At 38.1% G+C, this 25539-nt stretch overlaps 2 protein-coding genes, 15 non-coding genes and 1 pseudogene across 17 annotated transcripts; 1 reads left to right on the forward strand and 17 right to left on the reverse strand.

The window, feature by feature from the left end:
• Positions 1-4572: 4572 nt before the first annotated feature.
• On the reverse strand, positions 4573-4645 carry Trnat-agu. The gene has a single exon. It is a non-coding gene; the product is annotated as a tRNA-Thr (tRNA).
• A 565-nt stretch (positions 4646-5210) lies between these two features.
• Positions 5211-5292, reverse strand: Trnas-aga. The gene has a single exon. It is a non-coding gene; the product is annotated as a tRNA-Ser (tRNA).
• A 396-nt stretch (positions 5293-5688) lies between these two features.
• Trnat-agu lies at positions 5689-5761 on the reverse strand. The gene has a single exon. It is a non-coding gene; the product is annotated as a tRNA-Thr (tRNA).
• A 562-nt stretch (positions 5762-6323) lies between these two features.
• Trnas-aga lies at positions 6324-6405 on the reverse strand. The gene has a single exon. It is a non-coding gene; the product is annotated as a tRNA-Ser (tRNA).
• A 399-nt stretch (positions 6406-6804) lies between these two features.
• On the reverse strand, positions 6805-6877 carry Trnat-agu. The gene has a single exon. It is a non-coding gene; the product is annotated as a tRNA-Thr (tRNA).
• A 561-nt stretch (positions 6878-7438) lies between these two features.
• Trnas-aga lies at positions 7439-7520 on the reverse strand. Its single transcript has one exon. It is a non-coding gene; the product is annotated as a tRNA-Ser (tRNA).
• A 1031-nt stretch (positions 7521-8551) lies between these two features.
• Trnas-aga lies at positions 8552-8634 on the reverse strand. The gene has a single exon. It is a non-coding gene; the product is annotated as a tRNA-Ser (tRNA).
• A 398-nt stretch (positions 8635-9032) lies between these two features.
• On the reverse strand, positions 9033-9105 carry Trnat-agu. The gene has a single exon. It is a non-coding gene; the product is annotated as a tRNA-Thr (tRNA).
• A 564-nt stretch (positions 9106-9669) lies between these two features.
• Positions 9670-9751, reverse strand: Trnas-aga. The gene has a single exon. It is a non-coding gene; the product is annotated as a tRNA-Ser (tRNA).
• Positions 9752-10787: 1036 nt separating this feature from the next.
• Trnas-aga lies at positions 10788-10869 on the reverse strand. The gene has a single exon. It is a non-coding gene; the product is annotated as a tRNA-Ser (tRNA).
• Positions 10870-11269: 400 nt separating this feature from the next.
• Positions 11270-11342, reverse strand: Trnat-agu. The gene has a single exon. It is a non-coding gene; the product is annotated as a tRNA-Thr (tRNA).
• Positions 11343-11906: 564 nt separating this feature from the next.
• Positions 11907-11988, reverse strand: Trnas-aga. Its single transcript has one exon. It is a non-coding gene; the product is annotated as a tRNA-Ser (tRNA).
• Positions 11989-13025: 1037 nt separating this feature from the next.
• On the reverse strand, positions 13026-13107 carry Trnas-aga. The gene has a single exon. It is a non-coding gene; the product is annotated as a tRNA-Ser (tRNA).
• A 398-nt stretch (positions 13108-13505) lies between these two features.
• Positions 13506-13578, reverse strand: Trnat-agu. The gene has a single exon. It is a non-coding gene; the product is annotated as a tRNA-Thr (tRNA).
• Positions 13579-13798: 220 nt separating this feature from the next.
• LOC114539198 lies at positions 13799-15346 on the forward strand (annotated as a pseudogene).
• Positions 15347-15752: 406 nt separating this feature from the next.
• On the reverse strand, positions 15753-16938 carry LOC114539214 (myb/SANT-like DNA-binding domain-containing protein 4). Its single transcript, XM_028559883.1, has 2 exons — positions 16542-16938; positions 15753-16141 (listed from the first exon to the last, which is right to left on the reverse strand). The coding sequence occupies exons 1-2, from the start codon at positions 16936-16938 to the stop codon at positions 15753-15755; spliced, it is 786 nt and encodes a 261-aa protein (XP_028415684.1).
• Positions 16939-17485: 547 nt separating this feature from the next.
• Positions 17486-17567, reverse strand: Trnas-aga. The gene has a single exon. It is a non-coding gene; the product is annotated as a tRNA-Ser (tRNA).
• Positions 17568-20824: 3257 nt separating this feature from the next.
• LOC114539215 lies at positions 20825-21352 on the reverse strand. The gene has a single exon (XM_028559884.1). The coding sequence runs from the start codon at positions 21350-21352 to the stop codon at positions 20825-20827; it is 528 nt and encodes a 175-aa protein (XP_028415685.1).
• Positions 21353-25539: the final 4187 nt, after the last annotated feature.

Here is a 25539-nt window from a genome sequence, read left to right on the forward strand (position 1 = left end):
CTTTTTCGAGTTTTTTTATGTTTGTTGCCGATGTATTCGACCACACCGTAGAGCAGTAATACAATCTGCTCATCACTAGGGCATTGACAATCGTGTGGAGGGTTTCGCTATCGAAGCTGTCCTTTACTCTATTTATTTGGTACAGTTTTGCCATTGAAGATGATATGACGTGTCGTATATGATGATCATAACTTAAATAACTGTCCATGAATAGCCCTAGGTCTTTGGCGTAAGAGGAAGGTGTGATCTCTTTTCCTAGGAACGAGATAACCAGTCCTTCAGTAAGGTTTCCGATTAACTGTCGAGTGCCTATTAGCATTAATTTTGTCTTTTCAGGGTTAATTAACAGCTTATTTGCGAAACACCATGTTGCAATCCTCTTAAGATCCTCTTCTATGTTACTTTTTGCATCGATTATATTCGTGATTGGAAAGGACATGAATATTTTCGAATCATCCACAAATGATTCTAACTTAGCTGTTTTTGGTGCTGTTGGAAGGTCGTTTATATAGATGCAAAATAACAGAGGTGACAATATTGCCCCTTGTGGGACGCCATGAGTGATTGAAAGAGTTTCTGATACTGAGAGCCAATGCGTACGTATTGCTTTCTGTCTGAAAGGTAGCTTCTAAACCAATTTAGAGCCTTACGAGATACTCCAATATTGCTTAGTTTTTGAAGCAATATTGTGTGGTCGATGCTATCGAAGGCTTTGGACAGATCTAACAGAATAAGGGCAGATAGCTCTTTGTTATCCATTGCGTTCAGGAAAAAATCGTTTACTAATATATTGAGGGTTTCCGTTGAATGGTACTTTCTGTTTCCACTCTGGTGTGCCGTAAGGTGGCCGGTCCGGTTTAAAAAACTCGTGAATTGATTTAAGGCCGCTTTCTCACATACCTTCGAGATTACATTGAGCATTGAGAGGGGACGGTTGTTGGAGGCTATTTCGTGATCCCCTTCTTTTAATATTGGTATGATTTCTGCTATTTTCCAGGCTTCTGGAAACGTATTAGTTGTAAATGAACTGTTGATGATATCCGTCAGGGGGCCTAAGATTACTTGGAGGCAGTCTTTAATAGTTCTCATACTGATTTTGTCGGGACCTGGTGATTTATTTGATGGCATAGATGTTAGTATGCGTTCAATTTCCGCACAGGTAACAGGTATGAAGTGGAATGACTCTTCGATCGGACATTGTAGGTTCTTGATTTCACAGGCAGACATGGAAGATATATTGATGTTATTATCTAAGGCCAGTTGCGTAGCTGTTTCGGCGGCTGTTATCCCTACTGACTGGAAAAAACTGTTAAAATCGTTGGCAACCTCTTCCTGGTTTTTGCTGTATATTGGGGTTGTTTTGTCTCTAGACGGAATGCGGCTATGAATTACTTTCCAAAGTGACCCAGGTTTGTCTTTATGTGTATTAACTTCAGTGCGGACGTAGTCTTTCTCTGCGACTTTTAAGGTGGATTTGATTGATTTTTGGACTGTTTTAAAGTTCTTCCAGTCCTCCATTTCTCGTGTCTGTTTGTATCGACGATGTAGCTGGTCTCTGTAGATCATTTGTTTTTTGATGTCAGCAGTAACAAATGGACAGGATCGACGTCGAATCTTGACCTCTTTAATTGGAGCATGGACAGCCAAAGTAGTAGAGAGGACATCATTAAGTTTTCTGAGTTTTGAATTGACATTGGAATCGAAAAAGATAGAAATGAGTTCTTGTGATCTTGTACCAAGATGGGTAATGAACTTTGAACTATCATAGCTTTTATAGCTTCGCGTCAGGATGCTCTGTACTGATGGCTTAGGAAGTTTCATGTTTAACGCGGTGTATACTGGTAGGTGGTCGCTTATGAGTGTGTCCATAACACCACTTTGATGGACAAGGTTGGGTGATGAAGTTATGATTACGTCGATTAGTGATTCACAAGTGTTTGTGATCCTGGTTGGTGAAGTGATCAATTGCTTTAAGTTCATCTCGTACATGAAGTTTTCCAATGCTGTGGTCTCAGCGGTGACCTTCATGGTGTTGCAATTGAGGTCTCCCAAAATAAATATGGGTTTGTCCTGCATGGCGGCTTGCATATAACTTGCTTTTAGGTTGTTTTCTAGGCAGGACGGCGGGCAGTCTGGTGGTCTATATGATACACAGAGCAGGATAGATCTTAACTTTTTAGTCTGAAGTTTGAGCCAAAGCTGCTGGAAGTAATCGGTGGAAACTGATGATATTTCCTTCAGTACGGTGACCTTAATATCACTCCGAATGTACGCAGCTACCCCTCCTCCTCTTTTGTGGAGGCGGTCTTGGCGATAATTTTATAGCCCTCCAAGTTGATCTCGGCATTTGGTATGGTTGTGTTTAACCAAGTCTCTGATAATGTTATTGCCTCAATCCTTGTCTTTGAAACAAATTCGGCGAATTGGATCCAATGGGAGGTATTTCGTAGAGACCTTATATTTAAGTGTACCAGACGGAAATGGGGGGACTTTGAAATGTTATAATTTTGCGGAGTGTCCCGTTCTATACTAAGGTCTTTCAGGGTCGAGTGTTCATTCCAAGACCTGCCTTCAGTGGTAGGAATGTCGATCATATTGGGATTTCGTAAAAGCTTGTTTTGCTTGGTATTTCGTTTGTTAATTAATTTAACATTGTGATTCGTAATCCTCACAGGTATCGGATAGACTTTATCAGGATTTCGTGAGGGATCGACGTGGCATGCATCGTTATCTAGACCCATGTTCCATTCTGGTCTACAGTACGATTGATGGGTTGGTAGGCTTGGCGGAAGTATTGTTTGTAAATGGGTGATTGGGGACGTTGGCTCAGAGTTGACTGCTGTGGGTGGTGTACATGGAAAGGCGGGAATTGGTTCTGGCCCAATGACTGGTAGGTAAGTGGTTTGTTTAGGCAATGTGATTGGTACGATGGTAACTTCCTTAGGTGTTTTACCTGATATGGTGGTGGGCTGTTTACACGTGTCCGATATTTGGCCGGTGTATGGTTTGTCAATCTCCGGTGAAAAGGAGGCCTGTTTCTGCGATCAGATTTCCGGCGGTTAGCGCTGTTATTAGTGTTGGCTTTTGGTGGGAAAGTCCGCCGGTTGTCCTGTCTACTCGAGCCAAAGGAGGACTTTTGGGATTTTGGGTTTTTTGTAGAAATGTGGGGCCGATTGGTTTGAGTGTAGTTACTGGATACTTTGGTTTCTTTTGGATATGTGTTCTTATGTATATCTCTGTGTTTCGCTTTATATGAACGTAGCTGTTCGTTCAGATGGTAGTGGGTGTATTCTTTGCTTTGTTGTTGTCTATATGACCTGATTTGCATCTTTTGATCTTTAATCGCTCGAGTATTGCCTTTGTTTTTATATGAAAGAGGGGTGGTTCTTTGTGCATATGGTCGTTATCATTAGCCTGTTTGACATTTGGGATTTGTGGGGGCGGTAATTGCCGGATTTTCCTCGGCCTCGTTAGGCTTGCAAGTTGAGGGTATCGTATCTTCGAGTAATATGATGTTAGGAATTTGATCTTTATCCGGATTTAGCTGTCGTTCGCCTGTTCCTTTATTGACCATACGTTTGATTTCAATTAGGTCTCTTTCCATCTGTTTTATTTTTCCTGTTTCCTTTGAGAATTCTTGCATTTGCAATTCAAATTTGTTAATGTTGTGGCCAGGGAATGAACGACCTTCTTGTACGTTTGCTAAAGATTGTAGGGCATCGGTTTTTGATTGTAATATCTCGATATCGAGTCTAATACCGTCGAGATCAGTTGTGATTTGAGTACATGAACACTGATCAGAAAGTTTTTTGGGTGGCTCGCTACTTGCTCCGCTCTCGTCATTCAAGCGTGGTAGGCCAAGGCCAAGCGTTGCTTCGCCCATTAGGATGTTACAAAACTGTTTTTTGATTCTATTGGCTTCTCTGCCACTGAGTTGGAGCTTCTTCTGTTTTCTCCACCACATTATTGTCGTTTGGCCATTGCTGTAGGATTTTCGCTCGTCTCCCGGTGATTTCCAAGTACCGTTAAGATCAATATTCAAATCTACAAATCGTTTGAGAGATTCGAAATCTCCTGACCAGGAGAGTTTCAAGTGGGAGTTTAGTTGACCACAAATGACGTTGTTATCGTTGTTTGATTGTGTAGAATCGATATCTCCATCCGATGGTTGGGAATTACTGTTGGCATTCGAGTTAATCGAAGAGCGCAAAATCTCCTGGCACTCCGCCATGTCGAATGAGAAATAGTGACTCTGGACTTCGTAGTCCTGCCTAGCTTCTCAGTTTATGTGCTAACCGTATTTAGGATTGGTGAAATAGTAAAATTAAGAAATAAATAAAAGTCTCGTGCAAGTCACGGTGATGATTGGCGGAAGTTCAGTTTATCATATTTTATTAGGAAAGGCTCAGATTCCTTCATTATCGACGTTAAGTTGTTATTTGAAATATATTCTCTAATGTATCGTATGTTAATGCTTTTTGTTGCTTTCTAATTAGAATTTATATAAAATGAGCTAGCTGTAGAAGAAAGTTCATTATACACTAGATCCTGGTTTAAGTGGAAATTGTCAAGAGCCTCTTCAGAGATTCGAACTCTGGACCCCTGGTTTACTAGACCAGTGCTCTTACCACTGAGCTAAGGAGGCAGACGTAAAGAATGCTGGTTCACATTGCTGATATAATTATATCGATGAAAAATCCTCAAATTATATTTTTATATAGCTGTTAATTCCATTAAGTTAAGTGAGAGAGTACAAAAAATGTTCGACAGCAAAATTTTTAGAACACAAAACCCATTGAAGCGGAAGGGGACAACAAGGCTTGCACGGGAATCGAACACGTGACCTTTTGCACCCGATGCGAAAATCATACGAGCAAGCTACGCTTTCATTCAAGACCAATTAGCAGGTTTGCTTAATATTCGGTAACGGGTTGAAAATGCATAAATTTTGACTATTTCAGGTAAAAAGGATATATTATTAAGAATTCTATGGATGAAGATTTAAAAATTTAGATCAATTAGTTTGATTTGCTGTGCCTGCATGAAAAATGCAAAAAAATATGTCTATTAGTTTCAAACGAAATTTCACCTCTTTTTCACCTGTGTAACCACTCACACAGCTCACTGGAACGAAAGTAATCATCAAAACTGAGTTCTTTACATACAAAATAAATGGTGAGTTTTATGAAATATTGGGGGAGCCCAAAATTCGTAGTCGGCAGGATTTGAACCTGCGCGGGAATATCCCAACAGATTTCTAGTCTGTCGCCTTAACCACTCAGCCACGACTACATGAAGGGTTGCTTCTTTGGCATTCGTATTGGAACTTAACGAGTTATATTACGTCTTGGGCACAGTAATATATAGTGACTCTGGACTTCGTAGTCCTGCCTAGCTTCTCAGTTTATGTGCTAACCGTATTTAGGATTGGTGAAATAGTAAAATTAAGAAAAATTAAAGTCTCGTGCAAGTCACGGTGATGATTGGCGGAAGTTCAGTTTATCATTTTATTAGGAAAGGCTCAGATTCCTTCATTATCGACGTTAAGTTGTTATTTGAAATATATTCTCTAATGTATCGTATGTTAATGCTTTTTGTTGCTTTCGAATTAGAATTTATATAAAATGAGCTAGCTGTAGAAGAAAGTTCATTATACACTAGATCCTGGTTTAAGTGGAAATTGTCAAGAGCCTCTTCAGAGATTCGAACTCTGGACCCCTGGTTTACTAGACCAGTGCTCTTACCACTGAGCTAAGGAGGCAGACGTAAAGAATGCTCGTTCACATTGCTGATATAATTATATCGATGAAAAATCCTCAAATTATATTTTTATATGGCTGTTAATTCCATTAAGTTAAGTGAGAGAGTACAAAAAATGTTCGACAGCAAAATTTTTAGAACACAAAACTTATTGAAGCGGAAGGGGACGACAAGGCTTGCACGGAAATCGAACCCGTGACCTTTTGCACCCGATGCGAAAATCATACGAGCAAGCTACGCTTTCATTCAAGACCAATTAGCAGGTTTGCTTAATATTCGGTAACGGGTTGAAAATGCATAAATTTTGACTATTTCAGGTAAAAAGGATATATATTAAAAATTCTATGGATGAAGAATTAAAAATTTAGATCAATTAGTTTGATTTGCTGTGCCTGCATGAAAAATGCAAAAATATGTCTATTAGTTTCAAACGAAATTTCACCTCTTTTTCACCTGTGAAACCACTCACACAGCTCACTGGAACGAAAGTAATCCTCAAAACTGAGTTCTTTACATACAAAATAAATGGTGAGTTTTATGAAATATTGGGGGAGCCCAAAATTCGTAGTCGGCAGGATTTGAACCTGCGCGGGAATATCCCAACAGATTTCTAGTCTGTCGCCTTAACCACTCGGCCACGACTACATGATCGGTTGCTTCTTTGGCATTCGTATTGGACTTAACGAGTTATATTACGTCTTGGGCACAGTAATATATAGTGACTCTGGACTTCGTAGTCCTGCCTAGCTTCTCAGTTTATGTGCTAACCGTATTTAGGATTGGTGAAATAGTAAAATTAAGAAATAAATTAAAGTCTCGTGCAAGTCACGGTGATGATTGGCGGAAGTTCAGTTTATCATATTTTATTAGGAAAGGCTCAGATTCCTTCATTATCGACGTTAAGTTGTTATTTGAAATATATTCTCTAATGTATCGTATGTTAATGCTTTTTGTTGCTTTCGAATTAGAATTTATATAAAATGAGCTAGCTGTAGAAGAAAGTTCATTATACACTAGATCCTGGTTTAAGTGGAAATTGTCAAGAGCCTCTTCAGAGATTCGAACTCTGGACCCCTGGTTTACTAGACCAGTGCTCTTACCACTGAGCTAAGGAGGCAGACGTAAAGAATGCTGGTTCACATTGCTGATATAATTATATCGATGAAAATCCTCAAATTATATTTTTATATAGCTGTTAATTCCATTAAGTTAAGTGAGAGAGTACAAAAAATGTTCGACAGCAAATTTTTAGAACACAAAACCCATTGAAGCGGAAGGGGACAACAAGGCTTGCACGGGAATCGAACACGTGACCTTTTGCACCCGATGCGAAAATCATACGAGCAAGCTACGCTTTCATTCAAGACCAATTAGCAGGTTTGCTTAATATTCGGTAACGGGTTGAAAATGCATAAATTTTGACTATTTCAGGTAAAAAGGATATATTATTAAGAATTCTATGGATGAAGATTAAAAATTTAGATCAATTAGTTTGATTTGCTGTGCCTGCATGAAAAATGCAAAAAAATATGTCTATTAGTTTCAAACGAAATTTCACCTCTTTTTCACCTGTGAAACCACTCACACAGCTCACTGGAACGAAAGTAATCATCAAAACTGAGTTCTTTACATACAAAATAAATGGTGAGTTTTATGAAATTTGGGGGAGCCCAAAATTCGTAGTCGGCAGGATTTGAACCTGCGCGGGAATATCCCAACAGATTTCTAGTCTGTCGCCTTAACCACTCAGCCACGACTACATGAAAGGTTGCTTCTTTGGCATTCGTATTGGAACTTAACGAGTTATATTACGTCTTGGGCACAGTAATATATAGTGACTCTGGACTTCGTAGTCCTGCCTAGCTTCTCAGTTTATGTGCTAACCGTATTTAGGATTGGTGAAATAGTAAAATTAAGAAATAAATTAAAGTCTCGTGCAAGTCACGGTGATGATTGGCGGAAGTTCAGTTTATCATATTTTATTAGGAAAGGCTCAGATTCCTTCATTATCGACGTTAAGTTGGTTATTTTGAAATATATTCTCTAATGTATCGTTGTTAATGCTTTTTGTTGCTTTCGAATTAGAATTTATATAAAATGAGCTAGCTGTATAAGAAAGTTCATTATACGCTGGGTCCTGGTTTAAGTGGAAATTGTCAAGAGCCTCTTCAGAGATTCGAACTCTGGACCCCTGGTTACTAGACCAGTGCTCTACCACTGAGCTAAGGACGCAGACGTAACGAATGCTGGTTCACATTGCTGATATAATTATATCGATGAAAAATCCTCAAATTATTTTTATATGGCTGTTAATTCCATTAAGTTAAGTGAGAGAGTACAAAAAATGTTCGACAGCAAAATTTTAGAACAAAACCCATCGAAGCGGAAGGGGACAACAAGGCTTGCACGGGAATCGAACCCGTGACCTTTTGCACCCGATGCGAAAATCATACGAGCAAGCTACGCTTTCATTCAAGACCAATTAGCAGGTTTGCTTAATATTCGGTAACGGGTTGAAAATGCATAAATTTTGACTATTTCAGGTAAAAAGGATATATTATTAAAAATTCTATGGATGAAGAATTAAAAATTTAGATCAATTAGTTTGATTTGCTGTGCCTGCATGAAAAATGCAAAAAAATATGTCTATTAGTTTCAAACGAAATTTCACCTCTTTTTCACCTGTGAAACCACTCACACAGCTCACTGGAACAAAAGTAATCATCAAAACTGAGTTCTTTACATACAAAATAAATGGTGAGTTTTATGAATATTGGGGGAGCCCAAAATTCGTAGTCGGCGAGGATTTGAACCTGCGCGGGAATATCCCAACAGATTTCTAGTCTGTCGCCTTAACCACTCGGCCACGACTACATGATGGGTTGCTTCTTTGGCATTCGTATTGGAACTTAACGAGTTTATTACGTCTTGGGCACAGTAATATATAGTGACTCTGGACTTCGTAGTCCTGCCTAGCTTCTCAGTTTATGTGCTACCGTATTTAGGATTGGTGAAATAGTAAAATTAAGAAAATAAATAAAGTCTCGTGCAAGTCACGGTGGATGATTGGCGGAAGTTCAGTTTATCATATTTTATTAGGAAAGGCTCAGATTCTTCATTATCGACGTTAAGTTGTTATTTGAAATATATTCTCTAATGTATCGTATGTTAATGCTTTTTGTTGCTTTCGAATTAGAATTTATATAAAATGAGCTAGCTGTAGAAGAAAGTTCATTATACACTAGATCCTGGTTTAAGTGGAAATTGTCAAGAGCCTCTTCAGAGATTCGAACTCTGGACCCCTGGTTTACTAGACCAGTGCTCTTACCACTGAGCTAAGGAGGCAGACGTAAAGAATGCTGGTTCACATTGCTGATATAATTATATCGATGAAAAATCCTCAAATTATATTTTTATATGGCTGTTAATTCCATTAAGTTAAGTGAGAGAGTACAAAAAATGTTCGACAGCAAAATTTTTAGAACACAAAACCCATTGAAGCGGAAGGGGACAACAAGGCTTGCACGGGAATCGAACCCGTGACCTTTTGCACCCGATGCGAAAATCATACGAGCAAGCTACGCTTTCATTCAAGACCAATTAGCAGGTTTGCTTAATATTCGGTAACGGGTTGAAAATGCATAAATTTTGACTATTTCAGGTAAAAAGGATATATTATTAAAAATTCTATGGATGAAGAATTAAAAATTTAGATCAATTAGTTTGATTTGCTGTGCCTGCATGAAAAATGCAAAAAAATATGTCTATTAGTTTCAAACGAAATTTCACCTCTTTTTCACCTGTGAAACCACTCACACAGCTCACTGGAACGAAAGTAATCATCAAAACTGAGTTCTTTACATACAAAATAAATGCTGAGTTTTATGAAATATTGGGGAGCCCAAAATTCGTAGTCGGCAGGATTTGAACCTGCGCGGGAATATCCCAACAGATTTCTAGTCTGTCGCCTTAACCACTCGGCCACGACTACATGATGGGTTGCTTCTTTGGCATTCGTATTGGAACTTAACGAGTTATATTACGTCTTGGGCACAGTAATATATAGTGACTCTGGACTTCGTAGTCCTGCCTAGCTTTTCAGTTTATGTGCTAACCGTATTTAGGATTGGTGAAATAGTAAAATTAAGAAATAAATAAAGTCTCGTGCAAGTCACGGTGATGATTGGCGGAAGTTCAGTTTATCATATTTTATTAGGAAAGGCTCAGATTCCTTCATTATCGACGTTAAGTTGTTATTTGAAATATATTCTCTAATGTATCGTATGTTAATGCTTTTTGTTGCTTTCAAATTAGAATTTATATAAAATGAGCTAGCTGTAGAAAAAAGTTCATTATACACTAGATCCTGGTTGAAGTGGAAATTGTCAAGAGCCTCTTCAGAGATTCGAACTCTGGACCCCTGGTTTACTAGACCAGTGCTCTTACCACTGAGCTAAGGAGGTAGACGTAAAGAATGCTGGTTCACATTGCTGATATAATTATATCGATGAAAAATCCTCAAATTATATTTTTATATGGCTGTTAATTCCATTAAGTTAAGTGAGAGAGTACAAAAATGTTCGACAGCAAAATTTTTAGAACACAAAACCCATTGAAGCGGAAGGGGACAACAAGGCTTGCACGGGAATCGAACCCGTGACCTTTTGCACCCGATGCGAAAGTCATACCAGCAAGCTACGCTTTCATTCAAGACCAATTAGCAGGTTTGCTTAATATTCGGTGACTGGTTGAAAATGCATAAATTTTGACTACTTCAGGTAAAAAGGATATATTATTAAAAATTCTATGGATGAAGAATTAAAAATTTAGATCAATTAGTTTGATTTGCTGTGCCTGCATGAAAAATGCAAAAAAATATGTCTATTAGTTTCAAACGAAATTTCACCTCTTTTTCACCTGTGAAACCACTCACACAGCTCACTGGAACGAAAGTAATCATCAAAACTGAGTTCTTTACATACAAAATAAATGGTGAGTTTTATGAAATATTGGGGGAGCCCAAAATTCGTAGTCGGCAGGATTTGAACCTGCGCGGGAATATCCCAACAGATTTCTAGTCTGTCGCCTTAACCACTCGGCCACGACTACATGATGGGTTGCTTCTTTGGCATTCGTATTGGAACTTAACGAGTTATATTACGTCTTGGGCACAGTAATATATAGTGACTCTGGACTTCGTAGTCCTGCCTAGCTTCTCAGTTTATGTGCTAACCGTATTTAGGATTGGTGAAATAGTAAAATTAAGAAATAAATTAAAGTCTCGTGCAAGTCACGGTGATGATTGGCGGAAGTTCAGTTTATCATATTTTATTAGGAAAGGCTCAGATTCCTTCATTATCGACGTTAAGTTGTTATTTGAAATATATTCTCTAATGTATCGTATGTTAATGCTTTTTGTTGCTTTCGAATTAGAATTTATATAAAATGAGCTAGCTGTATAAGAAAGTTCATTATACACTAGATCCTGGTTTAAGTGGAAATTGTCAAGAGCCTCTTCAGAGATTCGAACTCTGGACCCCTGGTTTACTAGACCAGTGCTCTTACCACTGAGCTAAGGAGGCAGACGTAAAGAATGCTGGTTCACATTGCTGATATAATTATATCGATGAAAAATCCTCAAATTATATTTTTATATGGCTGTTAATTCCATTAAGTTAAGTGAGAGAGTACAAAAAATGTTCGACAGCAAAATTTTTAGAACACAAAACCCATTGAAGCGGAAGGGGACAACAAGGCTTGCACGGGAATCGAACCCGTGACCTTTTGCACCCGATGCGAAAATCATACGAGCAAGCTACGCTTTCATTCAAGACCAATTAGCAGGTTTGCTTAATATTCGGTAACGGGTTGAAAATGCATAAATTTTGACTATTTCAGGTAAAAAGGATATATTATTAAAAATTCTATGGATGAAGAATTAAAAATTTAGATCAATTAGTTTGATTTGCTGTGCCTGCATGAAAAATGCAAAAAATATGTCTATTAGTTTCAAACGAAATTTCACCTCTTTTTCACCTGTGAAACAACTCACACAGCTCACTGGAACGAAAGTAATCCTCAAAACTGAGTTCTTTACATACAAAATAAATGGTGAGTTTTATGAAATATTGGGGGAGCCCAAAATTCGTAGTCGGCAGGATTTGAACCTGCGCGGGAATATCCCAACAGATTTCTAGTTTGTCGCCTTAACCACTCGGCCACGACTACATGATGGGTTGCTTCTTTGCATTCGTATTGGAACTTAACGAGTTATATTACGTCTTGGGCACAGTAATATATAGTGACTCTGGACTTCGTAGTCCTGCCTAGCTTCTCAGTTTATGTGCTAACCGTATTTAGGATTGGTGAAATAGTAAAATTAAGAAATAAATTAAAGTCTCGTGCAAGTCACGGTGATGATTGGCGGAAGTTCAGTTTATCATATTTTATTAGGAAAGGCTCAGATTCCTTCATTATCGACGTTAAGTTGTTATTTGAAATAAATTCTCTAATGTATCGTATGTTAATGCTTTTTGTTGCATTCAAATTAGAATTTATATAAAATGAGCTAGCTGTAGAAGAAAGTTCATTATACACTAGATCCTGGTTTAAGTGGAAATTGTCAAGAGCCTCTTCAGAGATTCGAACTCCGGACCCCTGGTTTACTAGACCAGTGCTCTTACCACTGAGCTAAGGAGGCAGACGTAAAGATTGCTGGTTCACATTGCTGATATAATTATATCGATGAAAAATCCTCAAATTATATTTTTATATGGCTGTTAATTCCATTAAGTTAAGTGAGAGAGTACAAAAAATGTTCGACAGCAATATTTTTAGAACACAAAACCCATTGAAGCGGAAGGGGACAACAAGGCTTGCAAGGGAATCGAACCCGTGACCTTTTGCACCCGATGCGAAAATCATACGAGCAAGCTACGCTTTCATTCAAAACCAATTAGCAGGTTTGCTTAATATTCGGTAACGGGTTGAAAATGCATAAATGTTGACTACTTCAGGTAAAAAGGATATATTATTAAAAATTCTATGGATGAGGAATTAAAAATTTAGATCAATTAGTTTGATTTGCTGTGCCTGCATGAAAAATGCAAAAAAATATGTCTATTAGTTTCAAACGAAATTTCACCTCTTTTTCACCTGTGAAACCACTCACACAGCTCACTGGAACGAAAGTAATCATCAAAACTGAGTTGTTTACATACAAAATAAATGCTGAGTTTTATGAAATATTGGGGGAGCCCAAAATTCGTAGTCGGCAGGATTTGAACCTGCGCGGGAATATCCCAACAGATTTCTAGTCTGTCGCCTTAACCACTCGGCCACGACTACATGATGGGTTGCTTCTTTGCATTCGTATTGGAACTTAACGATTTTTATTAAGTCTTAGGCACAGTAATATATAGTGACTCTGGACTTCGTAGTCCGGCCTAGCTCTCAGTTTATGTGCTAACCGTATTTAGGATTGGTGAAATAGTAAAATTAAGAAATAAATAAAAGTCTCGTGCAAGTCACGGTGGTGATTGGCGGAAGTTCAGTTTATCATATTTTATTAGGAAAGGCTCAGATTCATTCATTATCGACGTTAAGTTGTTATTTGAAATATATTCTCTAATGTATCGTATGTTAATGCTTTTTGTTGCTTTCAAATTAGAATTTATATAAAATGAGCTAGCTGTAGAAGAAAGTTCATTATACACTAGATCCTGGTTTAAGTGGAAATTGTCAAGAGCCTCTTCAGAGATTCGAACTCTGGACCCCTGGTTTACTAGACCAGTGCTCTTACCACTGAGCTAAGGAGGCAGACGTAAAGAATGCTGGTTCACATTGCTGATATAATTATATCGATGAAAAATCCTCAAATTATATTTTTATATGGCTGTTAATTCCATTAAGTTAAGTGAGAGAGTACACAAAATGTTCGACAGCAAAATTTTTAGAACACAAAACCCATTGAAGCGGAAGGGGACAACAAGGCTTGCACGGGAATCGAACCCGTGACCTTTTGCACCCGGGGCCGGTTGTTCAAAAGCCGGTTAACGCTAACCCAGGGTTAAATTTGCTTAACCCTGGGTTAAATTTTAACTCTGGGTTACTTTGCGTTGTTCAAAACTAGGTTATCTTTAACCCTAGGTTAAAGGAAGGGTTAACTTTAACCCTCCTCGCTAGATGGGTTAACTTACTTAACCCTAGGTTAACGTATCAAGTTCGCAAATAAAACATGGCAGGCTTTCCTTTTAATTTGTTTCGAATAAATCATCCTCGTCGGGAAAGACGATATCGTCCACGTGGCATAAATATTGACGGCCTTTACGACGATGAGCTAAGGGCAAGGTATAGGTTTGGCAGAAACACAATAAATTACATTACAAACCTTCTGCATGAAGATTTAATTCGCAATACGCAGCGAGGCCATGCACTTGAGCCACAACAACAAGTCCTAATTGCCTTAGATTTTATGCCTCCGGCAGTTTCCTACAAGTTGTTGGAGATAGTTTCGGTGTTGACAAATCAACGGTGTCTCGAACGGTCAGAGATGTATCTTTGGCACTGAATAGAAGACGAAATGATTTCATAAAATGGCCGTCTTCAATAAACGAAATCGAGAAAGTAAAGAACCACTTTTTTGCACAAGCTGGCTTTCCGTCTGTGATTGGTTGTGTTGACTGTACACACATCAGAATTCAGGCGCCACATCATAACGAGAATAATTACGTGAACCGGAAGCGCTATCACTCTATCAACGTACAGGGCATTTGTGATCATGAAGGTACATACTGATACTGTATCATAATTATATATAATCGCACTGCTATTACTTGTACTGGGCGTCCCAAAAGATTAGTCCAGTTTAATTAATAACTTTTTGAATCAGTAAAGCCATTACACCACACGTTTAAATGTACTACATTTTTAATATACTCCTCTGATAGGACGGTTTACAAACATTGTGGCTCGATGGCCTGGCAGCACCCATGATAGCCACATTTTCCACACATCTCAAATATGCCAGCAGCTTGAGAACAACCACAACCACTTGGAGCAAGGAATTTTGCTTGGTGACAGTGGCTATGCACTGAAGCCATACCTTATGACACCATATCATGAGCCAGCCACAGCAAATCAAAGGGGGTTTAACCGAGCCCATAGGAGGACCCGGGTCATAATTGAACAAGTATTTGGTAGATGGAAAAGACGATTCCATCTTCTGCACTCAGAAGTGAGAATGCACCCGGAAAAGGTTTGCCAGCTTATTGGTGCATGCGCAATATTGCATAATATTGCAATTGCATTTAATGAGCCAATGGATGATGATGATGATGAAGATGATGAACTGGAAGTACAGGAATATCAAGGGCATGAAACAGGCCATCTTATCAGAGACCATATAGCAAACACTTTTTTTTAAACAGCTATTAATTGGCATGAATTTGTGTATATTAAACCACAGGCTATTATGGTAAGTTGATTGATGTGTTCAAGCTTGTAAATGACTGAGTGTACACTCTACTTTTTCCACATACCCATTTAATTAATATTAAATATTATCATATCAAATATTATAATTTAATATACAGTGTCAATAAAGTATGAGTTATAAATTATATTGCAAATATGTAATTGTGATTAGTTTATGAATAGTTTATGAATGCTATAAATAAAATAAATATATAACATTAATATAAATACTTTACACACAAAATTATATACAGCTAAATGAAATTTATATTAATAAGTTTTTCCTTTAACGTTGGAGGAATAAAGAATGATAAGTACTTGAGAGTGTGTATTTACAATCATGAACATGAAATTTGTTGCACAAGGCAATCTGCCTGCTTTTAATGTGTAAATGCCTAATACCTTACAACCCCTATTACCACTTGCATGCATAGAATTTGAGGTTCTGAAAGTCCAACCATAATTAAGCTGTATAGAAATAATTAAGTTATCAAAGGAATGAATAGACACAGTACCCTTCAAAGCTTCAGCATACTATTTTGTGCCTCTCTTAAAGCCTGGTTTTTTAGTTTTAGGTTTTCCTTCTTCAATATTAAAACTTCTTTCTGGTGTTGTAGAACTTCAGCTTGCAGCTTTAAAACCTCTTGGTTTGTTATTCTCCTTTTTCGTTCTGTTTTGCTTGGTGGAGGGAGGGCGGGGATAAGGGTGGTGGGCACAGGTAAACAATTAGGAGTAAAGACTTCTTCCTTATTGAAAGATGGTGGTATCGGACGCTGTTTTTCACGATCATAATTATCTTCATCTGAATCATCTGAGTCGAGTTGTCCTACTTCTGTTAATTCTTGAAGGATACCGTCTCTAAGTGCGGGCGTGCTACAACCCTCCAAGGATTGTCTATCCTGTCCGTCTGAAAAATGAAGAGACATAAAATACCCAAATAATAAAACATAATACATATACAATAAACAAAATATATGCTTTAAAAAAAGGCGAAACTGCAAAATGCAAAGTGTTGACACAAGCATTTATGTATAGCAGAGTCTTGGCAAAGTTAGAATTTCAACTAGAAGAGAAAAACTTATCTTAGTTTAGGAAGCCGTTTTCACTAATGGAGTTGAACAAATATTAATAGTTGAAAACTTGGCAATTTCTTTGCAAACATGGCCGCGTTCGTGCAAATATGATGATATGAAATGAATATATGATTACAATTTAATTAAGCGTTGCGCTCTGGAAACTAATTTAGAGACTTGCCCAAACTTGTACCACAGTTCAGCGCAACAAATGCAATCACTTCCCACCGGTACCTGTTTCAAAGCCGCTTAATCCGGTAAAAAGAGGAGTATCTTCAAATATTTTGATTATCCTCTCTTGCGCTGCAGTGGGTTCTTTAGGTGGAGGACCACCTCCAGTTTTTCGCATCTGCCTATTCACATCGGCAAACGTTTTCTTAGCGGAGCTGGTCAGGTTCTTCCACTTCTCTTTAATTTCGCTTGTTGTGCGGTTTGCCACCCCTATCGCGTTTATTTCTTTTGTGATATTCTCCCAAATTTTATTTTTTTTCTGATTCGTTACCGCATTGGTTAGTTTTGACTGGATTAGTCCTAAATTTTCTTGCACTCTGCTGGTCAAAGTGTCTATTTCGGTCACCGTAAAGTTGAGCTTTCTTCTTTTCTTTTGTCTCCCTCCTTCAACGTCCGCCATTTTGCAAGAATTCGCGCGCTTTTTAACCTAAGGTTAACTGCCTTAACCCTGGGTTAGTTAACCGCAACTTTCACACTGCTTTGAACAACGGAATTTTAACCTGGGGTTAGCTAACCTTGGGTTAAGGATTTTAACCCAGGTTTAACGCTAACCCTGGGTTAAATTTAACCCGCTTTTGAACAACCGGCCCCCGATGCGAAAATCATACCAGCAAGCTACGCTTTCATTCAAGACCAATTAGCAGGTTTGCTTAATATTCGGTAACGGGTTGAAAATGCATAAATTTTGACTATTTCAGGTAAAAAGGATATATTATTAAAAATTCTATGGATGAAGAATTAAAAATTTAGATCAATTAGTTTGATTTGCTGTGCCTGCATGAAAAATGCAAAAAAATATGTCTATTAGTTTCAAACGAAATTTCACCTCTTTTTCACCTGTGAAACCACTCACACAGCTCACTGGAACGAAAGTAATCCTCAAAACTGAGTTCTTTACATACAAAATAAATGGTGAGTTTTATGAAATATTGGGGGAGCCCAAAATTCGTAGTCGGCAGGATTTGAACCTGCGCGGGAATATCCCAACAGATTTCTAGTCTGTCGCCTTAACCACTCGGCCACGACTACATGATGGGTTGCTTCCTTGGCATTCGTATTGGAACTTAACGAGTTATATTACGTCTTGGGCACAGTAATATATAGTGACTCTGGACTTCGTAGTCCTGCCTAGCTTCTCAGTTTATGTGCTAACCGTATTTAGGATTGGTGAAATAGTAAAATTAAGAAATAAATTAAAGTCTCGTGCAAGTCACGGTGATGATTGGCGGAAGTTCAGTTTATCATATTTTATTAGGAAAGGCTCAGATTCCTTCATTATCGACGTTAAGTTGTTATTTGAAATAAATTCTCTAATGTATCGTATGTTAATGCTTTTTGTTGCTTTCGAATTAGAATTTATATAAAATGAGCTACAATCAGTGACAAAACTCTCCGGACATTTCACTGAAATTTTCAATATGAACCCCCCTTGTACCCCCCGCCCCCTTTCAATGTTGAATATAAAAATATGGCTTAATATATTACTTACTGTCGCTCCAAAGGCTTTCTACAGAAACAAATTTGCCTTTAGCCAACATTGAAGAGGGGGACGGGGGAGAAGCCACTGTTTTTAATGAGCTGTCCAAAAAATGAACGAAAATATGTAAGTGTCCGGAAAGGTTTTGTCAGTGATTGTCTGGGTATTATTCGTCGCAATTGCCGTGGTTGAATTATTAATAATGTTAACGATTTTTTATGAAAATGCATTTCTATGTATTACATTACTTTTTCTTTCCTCTGCTGTTGTTAAATCATTCTTAATGAGATTGAATAATGCATTACGTCATAATAGGAAAGGTGATAATTTATGCGTCAAGCATGCAACGTACCTATATATATAAATCGCATGCTCTAATATTATTTTGACGCATGATTTCATGTAAACAATATATTATATGGATTCCAGTTCAACTGCTGATGCCGGTCTCAACAACAGAGACGTGCGAAGAGTTTATCTGCTAACATATAGTCAGGCTAACAAAAAGAAGTTTCCCACCAGAGCGTCTTTTGCAGAAGCGGTTATTGCAGCCTTTTCCAATGTTAATAACACGATTTGCAATGGTGCTGTTCACTAGAATATCACCGCATCACCGGCGGAATTCACTATCACATGTGTGTTAAACTAAAGAATTGCCAACGCTGGCTACCAGCAAAGAAATTTCTTGCAGATTCGTATGGCATATCGGTTCATTTCTCAGATCTTCATACCAATTATTATACCGCTTGGCAGTACGTGACAAAAGAAGACCAAAGTGCAGAGCAAAGTGAGGGCCATCCCGACTTGAATTACAGCAACGGGCCGAAAACTATGATGCTCATCTCGCTACAAGAGCATTGCGTAGTAAACGTAACACACAAGAGATGGAGATTTCGACAGGCATGATGATGAAGGTTGTATTTCCGAACACGACATGCCCACGACGACTGATTCGCGCTGCGAAGGCAAACCTGCAAAGGCTAAGAGGCGCAAACGCTTGAGTGCATTCGAGTTCTCGCAAATTATTGTGGAGAAAGGACTTAAAAACCGAACAGATGTTTTGGCCTTTGCTCATATGCAAAAGAACGAAGGAAAGACCGACATTGCGGAGTTTGTCGTGAACCGTGGAGCAAAGGTCGTCAACGACGCTATACAAACAGCATGGGAAATGGAAGGTGCTAAGGCTTCACAGGAACGCATGACTAGGTCACGCATGGAAATTCTGCACGAAGCACGGCGGAGACATGCAAATGTGTACCAACCTCTCAGTGGCACAACTTTGCTTTAGAATTGCTTCAAAACAATGGTATCCCGCACGAGTCGTTTGGAAATGCAGTGGGAGAGCTTTTGCGTAAAGGGCGAGGCAAATATAGGAATGTAATGCTCACAGGACCTGCAAATTGTGGTAAAACTTTCCTATTGAATCCCCTTAACAACATTTACAAAACTTTTACAAATCCTGCTTCTACAAGTTTTGCGTGGGTTGGGGCTGAGCAAGCTGAAGTGCTATTTTTAAACGACTTCAGATGGTCGGCCCAAATTATTGCATGGCATGATTTTCTTTTGCTGCTCGAGGGACAATTAGTACACCTACCAGCGCCAAAGAGTCATTTTGCAAGGGATATTACTTTTGACCGGGACACACCTATCTTTGCCACAAGCAAACATCAACTGGTTTACGTGAAGAATGGAGCAATTGATGAGCGGGAAACAGAGATGATGTCGGTGAGGTGGAAAGTTTTCAACTTTAATCGACAAGTGCCAGAATCAAAACAAAAGGACATTGCACCCTGTCCCGCGTGTTTTGCCCGATTGGTTTGTGCATGTTTCGATTAAACACTAGAAGCGAACAGATAAATGGCGTATTTTGTGCAAATTATCAATTGATGTGATATTAACAGTTTTATTAGAAAAAATGTTATAGATTTATTCAGATTTGTACATGCTGCCACATGCTCCACACGCTACCAGTAGCAGTAAGTAAAGTAAATATATATGCATATATCTTTATGTATTCTTTGTGTGGTAGCATGTGGTGGCATGTGGTAGCGTGTTGTAATTGCGCTGCATATTAAATAGGTTTACGTGTTTCGTTTTTTGGAAGCTAAAATACTATTTATTGTGCATAATTATTATCCAAAGAGAAGAGAAACGTGCACGCACGAAGTTGTAGTTAATAAGTATTTTCATAGAGCGACTGTATTAATATAATCAATCTTTTCGTTATAAAGTCAATAAATTACCAATTTATTTTAATATTTTGTACGATGACCTTTGCCACTCAGAACTAATTTAATCCTTCTTGGCATACTCGCTATGGTTTTGTCAATGTAATCTATTGGCAACGACCAAATATTTCGCTTTACCCTCGCAACAAATTCGTCCCATGTTTCGCGTGTTATGTTCTTCTCTTTCACTTCTCTCTCCAGACGTTTCCGTAAGACGTTGAATACATTTTCTATCGGATTCAGATCAGGTGATCTTGCGGGAATTACTTGCATTTTTGCTTTTATAGACCGCAAAGCTTTTTTTGCTTTCACAGACGTCTGACATGGACAATTGTCCATTAAAAATATTTTTTTACCATTCCCTTCAAAAAAATTACGAAAGTATCTACGTATAAAGGAAGCAAAATAGTCTCCTGTCATCTTTTTGTACTCCTCAGCGCAAATAACTCCTTTCCCGTATGCTATTGCTACTATTAAATGTAATCTTTTTCCCCCGGCCAAATCCTTGCTTCCTTTCGTGGTAAATATCAATCCCTCGTTTCTCTTTCTCCAAACACGGTTTTTGGCTTTTAAAGCATCACTCATCGGATTTCTTTATATATAAACGATACACCATCCAAGTAAAAAGCAACATCCTTCGTCCAGTATTCACAACTTTTCGCTTTCACTTCTCTACCGAATTTTCTTCGTTGCTTGAAATCTTTTGTCGTCATAACACCTTTTTTTCGACTTGGGTAGAACCCATAACCAAGTTTCTTAATACATCTTACAAACGTTCTATAGCTTGCAGATTTTAATGCAACACCACTGTTTTGTACGACTTCTTTTATCGTAAAATTTGGATCTACGGCCCTCAATTTCTTTAATGAAAGCACGAGATTCCGTTTATCACGTGCATTGAGCAGTTCAGGCCGTCCACCTTTTGATTTCTTTTCTTGCTTTTTATAAATTCGATTGTTGCTTAGTTCCTCGTTTTTAACAATATCAAATACAGTTGACTTTGAAAGTTTTGTTTTTAAAGCAATCTTACGGTATGAGAAATGCATTTCGCGTCTCATTAATAAAGCTAAAGCTCGTTCATGTGGCTTCACTTTCCTCTGCGATGGCATTTTCATTAAGTTAATGCAATTAATAATACATCTTTATGACGTCATTTAATTAGCATTGCTCTGGTAATATAGAATAAATGATTTCATTATACCTGCAAAAAAGTTTTGATGATTATTATTGTTGTTTAATCGAGCGCAACTGGAACTTAGGTTGCAATCACTGACAAAACCTTTCCGGACACTTACATATTTTCGTTCATTTTTTGGACAGCTCATTAAAAACAGTGGCTTCTCCCCCGTCCCCCTCTTCAATGTTGGCTAAAGGCAAATTTGTTTCTGTAGAAAGCCTTTGGAGCGACAGTAAGTAATATATTAAGCCATATTTTTTATATTCAACATTGAAAGGGGGCGGGGGGGTACAAGGGGGGTTCATATTGAAAATTTCAGTGAAATGTCCGGAGAGTTTTGTCACTGATTGTCTGTGCAACCTAAGTTCCAGTTGCGCTCGATTAAACAACAATAATAATCATCAAAACTTTTTTGCAGGTATAATGAAATCATTTATTCTATATTACCAGAGCAATGCTAATTAAATGACGTCATAAAGATGTATTATTAATTGCATTAACTTAATGAAAATGCCATCGCAGAGGAAAGTGAAGCCACATGAACGAGCTTTAGCTTTATTAATGAGACGCGAAATGCATTTCTCATACCGTAAGATTGCTTTAAAAACAAAACTTTCAAAGTCAACTGTATTTGATATTGTTAAAAACGAGGAACTAAGCAACAATCGAATTTATAAAAAGCAAGAAAAGAAATCAAAAGGTGGACGGCCTGAACTGCTCAATGCACGTGATAAACGGAATCTCGTGCTTTCATTAAAGAAATTGAGGGCCGTAGATCCAAATTTTACGATAAAAGAAGTCGTACAAAACAGTGGTGTTGCATTAAAATCTGCAAGCTATAGAACGTTTGTAAGATGTATTAAGAAACTTGGTTATGGGTTCTACCCAAGTCGAAAAAAAGGTGTTATGACGACAAAAGATTTCAAGCAACGAAGAAAATTCGGTAGAGAAGTGAAAGCGAAAAGTTGTGAATACTGGACGAAGGATGTTGCTTTTTACTTGGATGGTGTATCGTTTATATATAAAAGAAATCCGATGAGTGATGCTTTAAAAGCCAAAAACCGTGTTTGGAGAAAGAGAAACGAGGGATTGATATTTACCACGAAAGGAAGCAAGGATTTGGCCGGGGGAAAAAGATTACATTTAATAGTAGCAATAGCATACGGGAAAGGAGTTATTTGCGCTGAGGAGTACAAAAAGATGACAGGAGACTATTTTGCTTCCTTTATACGTAGATACTTTCGTAATTTTTTTGAAGGGAATGGTAAAAAAATATTTTTAATGGACAATTGTCCATGTCAGACGTCTGTGAAAGCAAAAAAAGCTTTGCGGTCTATAAAAGCAAAAATGCAAGTAATTCCCGCAAGATCACCTGATCTGAATCCGATAGAAAATGTATTCAACGTCTTACGGAAACGTCTGGAGAGAGAAGTGAAAGAGAAGAACATAACACGCGAAACATGGGACGAATTTGTTGCGAGGGTAAAGCGAAATATTTGGTCGTTGCCAATAGATTACATTGACAAAACCATAGCGAGTATGCCAAGAAGGATTAAATTAGTTCTGAGTGGCAAAGGTCATCGTACAAAATATTAAAATAAACAGTTGGTAATTTATTGACTTTATAACGAAAAGATTGATTATATTAATACAGTCGCTCTATGAAAATACTTATTAACTACAACTTCGTGCGTGCACGTTTCTCTTCTCTTTGGATAATAATTATGCACAATTAAATAGTATTTTAGCTTCCAAAAAACGAAACACGTAAACCTATTTAATATGCAGCGCAATTACAACACGCTACCACATGCCACCACATGCTACCACACAAAGAATACATAAAGATATATGCATATATATTTACTTTACTTACTGCTACTGGTAGCGTGTGGAGCATGTGGCAGCATGTACAAATCTGAATAAATCTATAACATTTTTCTAATAAAACTGTTAATATCACATCAATTGATAATTTGCACAAAATACGCCATTTATCTGTTCGCTTCTAGTGTTTAATCGAAACATGCACAAACCAATCGGGCAAAACACGCGGGACAGGGTGCAATGTCCTTTTGTTTTGATTCTGGCACTTGTCGATTAAAGTTGAAAACTTTCCACCTCACCGACATCATCTCTGTTTCCCGCTCATCAATTGCTCCATTCTTCACGTAAACCAGTTGATGTTTGCTTGTGGCAAAGATAGGTGTGTCCCGGTCAAAAGTAATATCCCTTGCAAAATGACTCTTTGGCGCTGGTAGGTGTACTAATTGTCCCTCGAGCAGCAAAAGAAAATCATGCCATGCAATAATTTGGGCCGACCATCTGAAGTCGTTTAAAAATAGCACTTCAGCTTGCTCAGCCCCAACCCACGCAAAACTTGTAGAAGCAGGATTTGTAAAAGTTTTGTAAATGTTGTTAAGGGGATTCAAAAGGAAAGTTTTACCACAATTTGCAGGTCCTGTGAGCATTACATTCCTATATTTGCCTCGCCCTTTACGCAAAAGCTCTCCCACTGCATTTCCAAACGACTCGTGCGGGATACCATTGTTTTGAAGCAATTCTAAAGCAAAGTTGTGCCACTGAGAGGTTGGTACACATTTGCATGTCTCCTGCCGTGCTTCGTGCAGAATTTCCATGCGTGACCTAGTCATGCGTTCCTGTGAAGCCTTAGCACCTTCCATTTCCCATGCTGTTTGTATAGCGTCGTTGACGACCTTTGCTCCACGGTTCACGACAAACTCCGCAATGTCGGTCTTTCCTTCGTTCTTTTGCATATGAGCAAAGGCCAAAACATCTGTTCGGTTTTTAAGTCCTTTCTCCACAATAATTTGCGAGAACTCGAATGCACTCAAGCGTTTGCGCCTCTTAGCCTTTGCAGGTTTGCCTTCGCAGCGCGAATCAGTCGTCGTGGGCATGTCGTGTTCGGAAATACAACCTTCATCATCATGCCTGTCGAAATCTCCCATCTCTTGTGTGTTACGTTTACTACGCAATGCTCTTGTAGCGAGATGAGCATTCATAGTTTTCGGCCCGTTGCTGTATTCAAGTCGGGATGGCCCTCACTTTGCTCTGCACTTTGGTCTTCTTTTGTCACGTACTGCCAAGCGGTATAATAATTGGTATGAAGATCTGAGAAATGAACCGATATGCCATACGAATCTGCAAGAAATTTCTTTGCTGGTAGCCAGCGTTGGCAATTCTTTAGTTTAACACACATGTGATAGTGAATTCCGCCGGTGATGCGGTGATATTCTAGTGAACAGCACCATTGCAAAATCGTGTTATTAACATTGGAAAAGGCTGCAATAACCGCTTCTGCAAAAGACGCTCTGGTGGGAAACTTCTTTTTGTTAGCCTGACTATATGTTAGCAGAATAAACTCTTCGCACGTCTCTGTTGTTGAGACCGGCATCAGCAGTTGAACTGGAATCCATATAATATATTGTTTACATGAAATCATGCGTCAAAATAATATTAGAGCATGCGATTATTATTATATAGGTACGTTGCATGCTTGACGCATAAATTATCACCTTTCCTATTATGACGTAATGCATTATTCAATCTCATTAAGAATGATTTAACAACAGCAGAGGAAAGAAAAAGTAATGTAATACATAGAAATGCATTTTCATAAAAAATCGTTAACATTATTAATAATTCAACCACGGCAATTGCGACGAATAATACCCAGACAATCACTGACAAAACCTTTCCGGACACTTACATATTTTCGTTCATTTTTTGGACAGCTCATTAAAAACAGTGGCTTCTCCCCCGTCCCCCTCTTCAATGTTGGCTAAAGGCAAATTTGTTTCTGTAGAAAGCCTTTGGAGCGACAGTAAGTAATATATTAAGCCATATTTTTTATATTCAACATTGAAAGGGGGCGGGGGGGTACAAGGGGGGTTCATATTGAAAATTTCAGTGAAATGTCCGGAGAGTTTTGTCACTGATTGTCTGGGTATTATTCGTCGCAATTGCCGTGGTTGAATTATTAATAATGTTAACGATTTTTTATGAAAATGCATTTCTATGTATTACATTACTTTTTCTTTCCTCTGCTGTTGTTAAATCATTCTTAATGAGATTGAATAATGCATTACGTCATAATAG

Source organism: Dendronephthya gigantea, unplaced genomic scaffold, assembly GCF_004324835.1.
Source record: "Dendronephthya gigantea isolate DGI-Jeju-01 unplaced genomic scaffold, DenGig_1.0 000196F, whole genome shotgun sequence".
Taxonomy (NCBI): Eukaryota; Metazoa; Cnidaria; class Anthozoa; order Malacalcyonacea; family Nephtheidae; genus Dendronephthya; species Dendronephthya gigantea.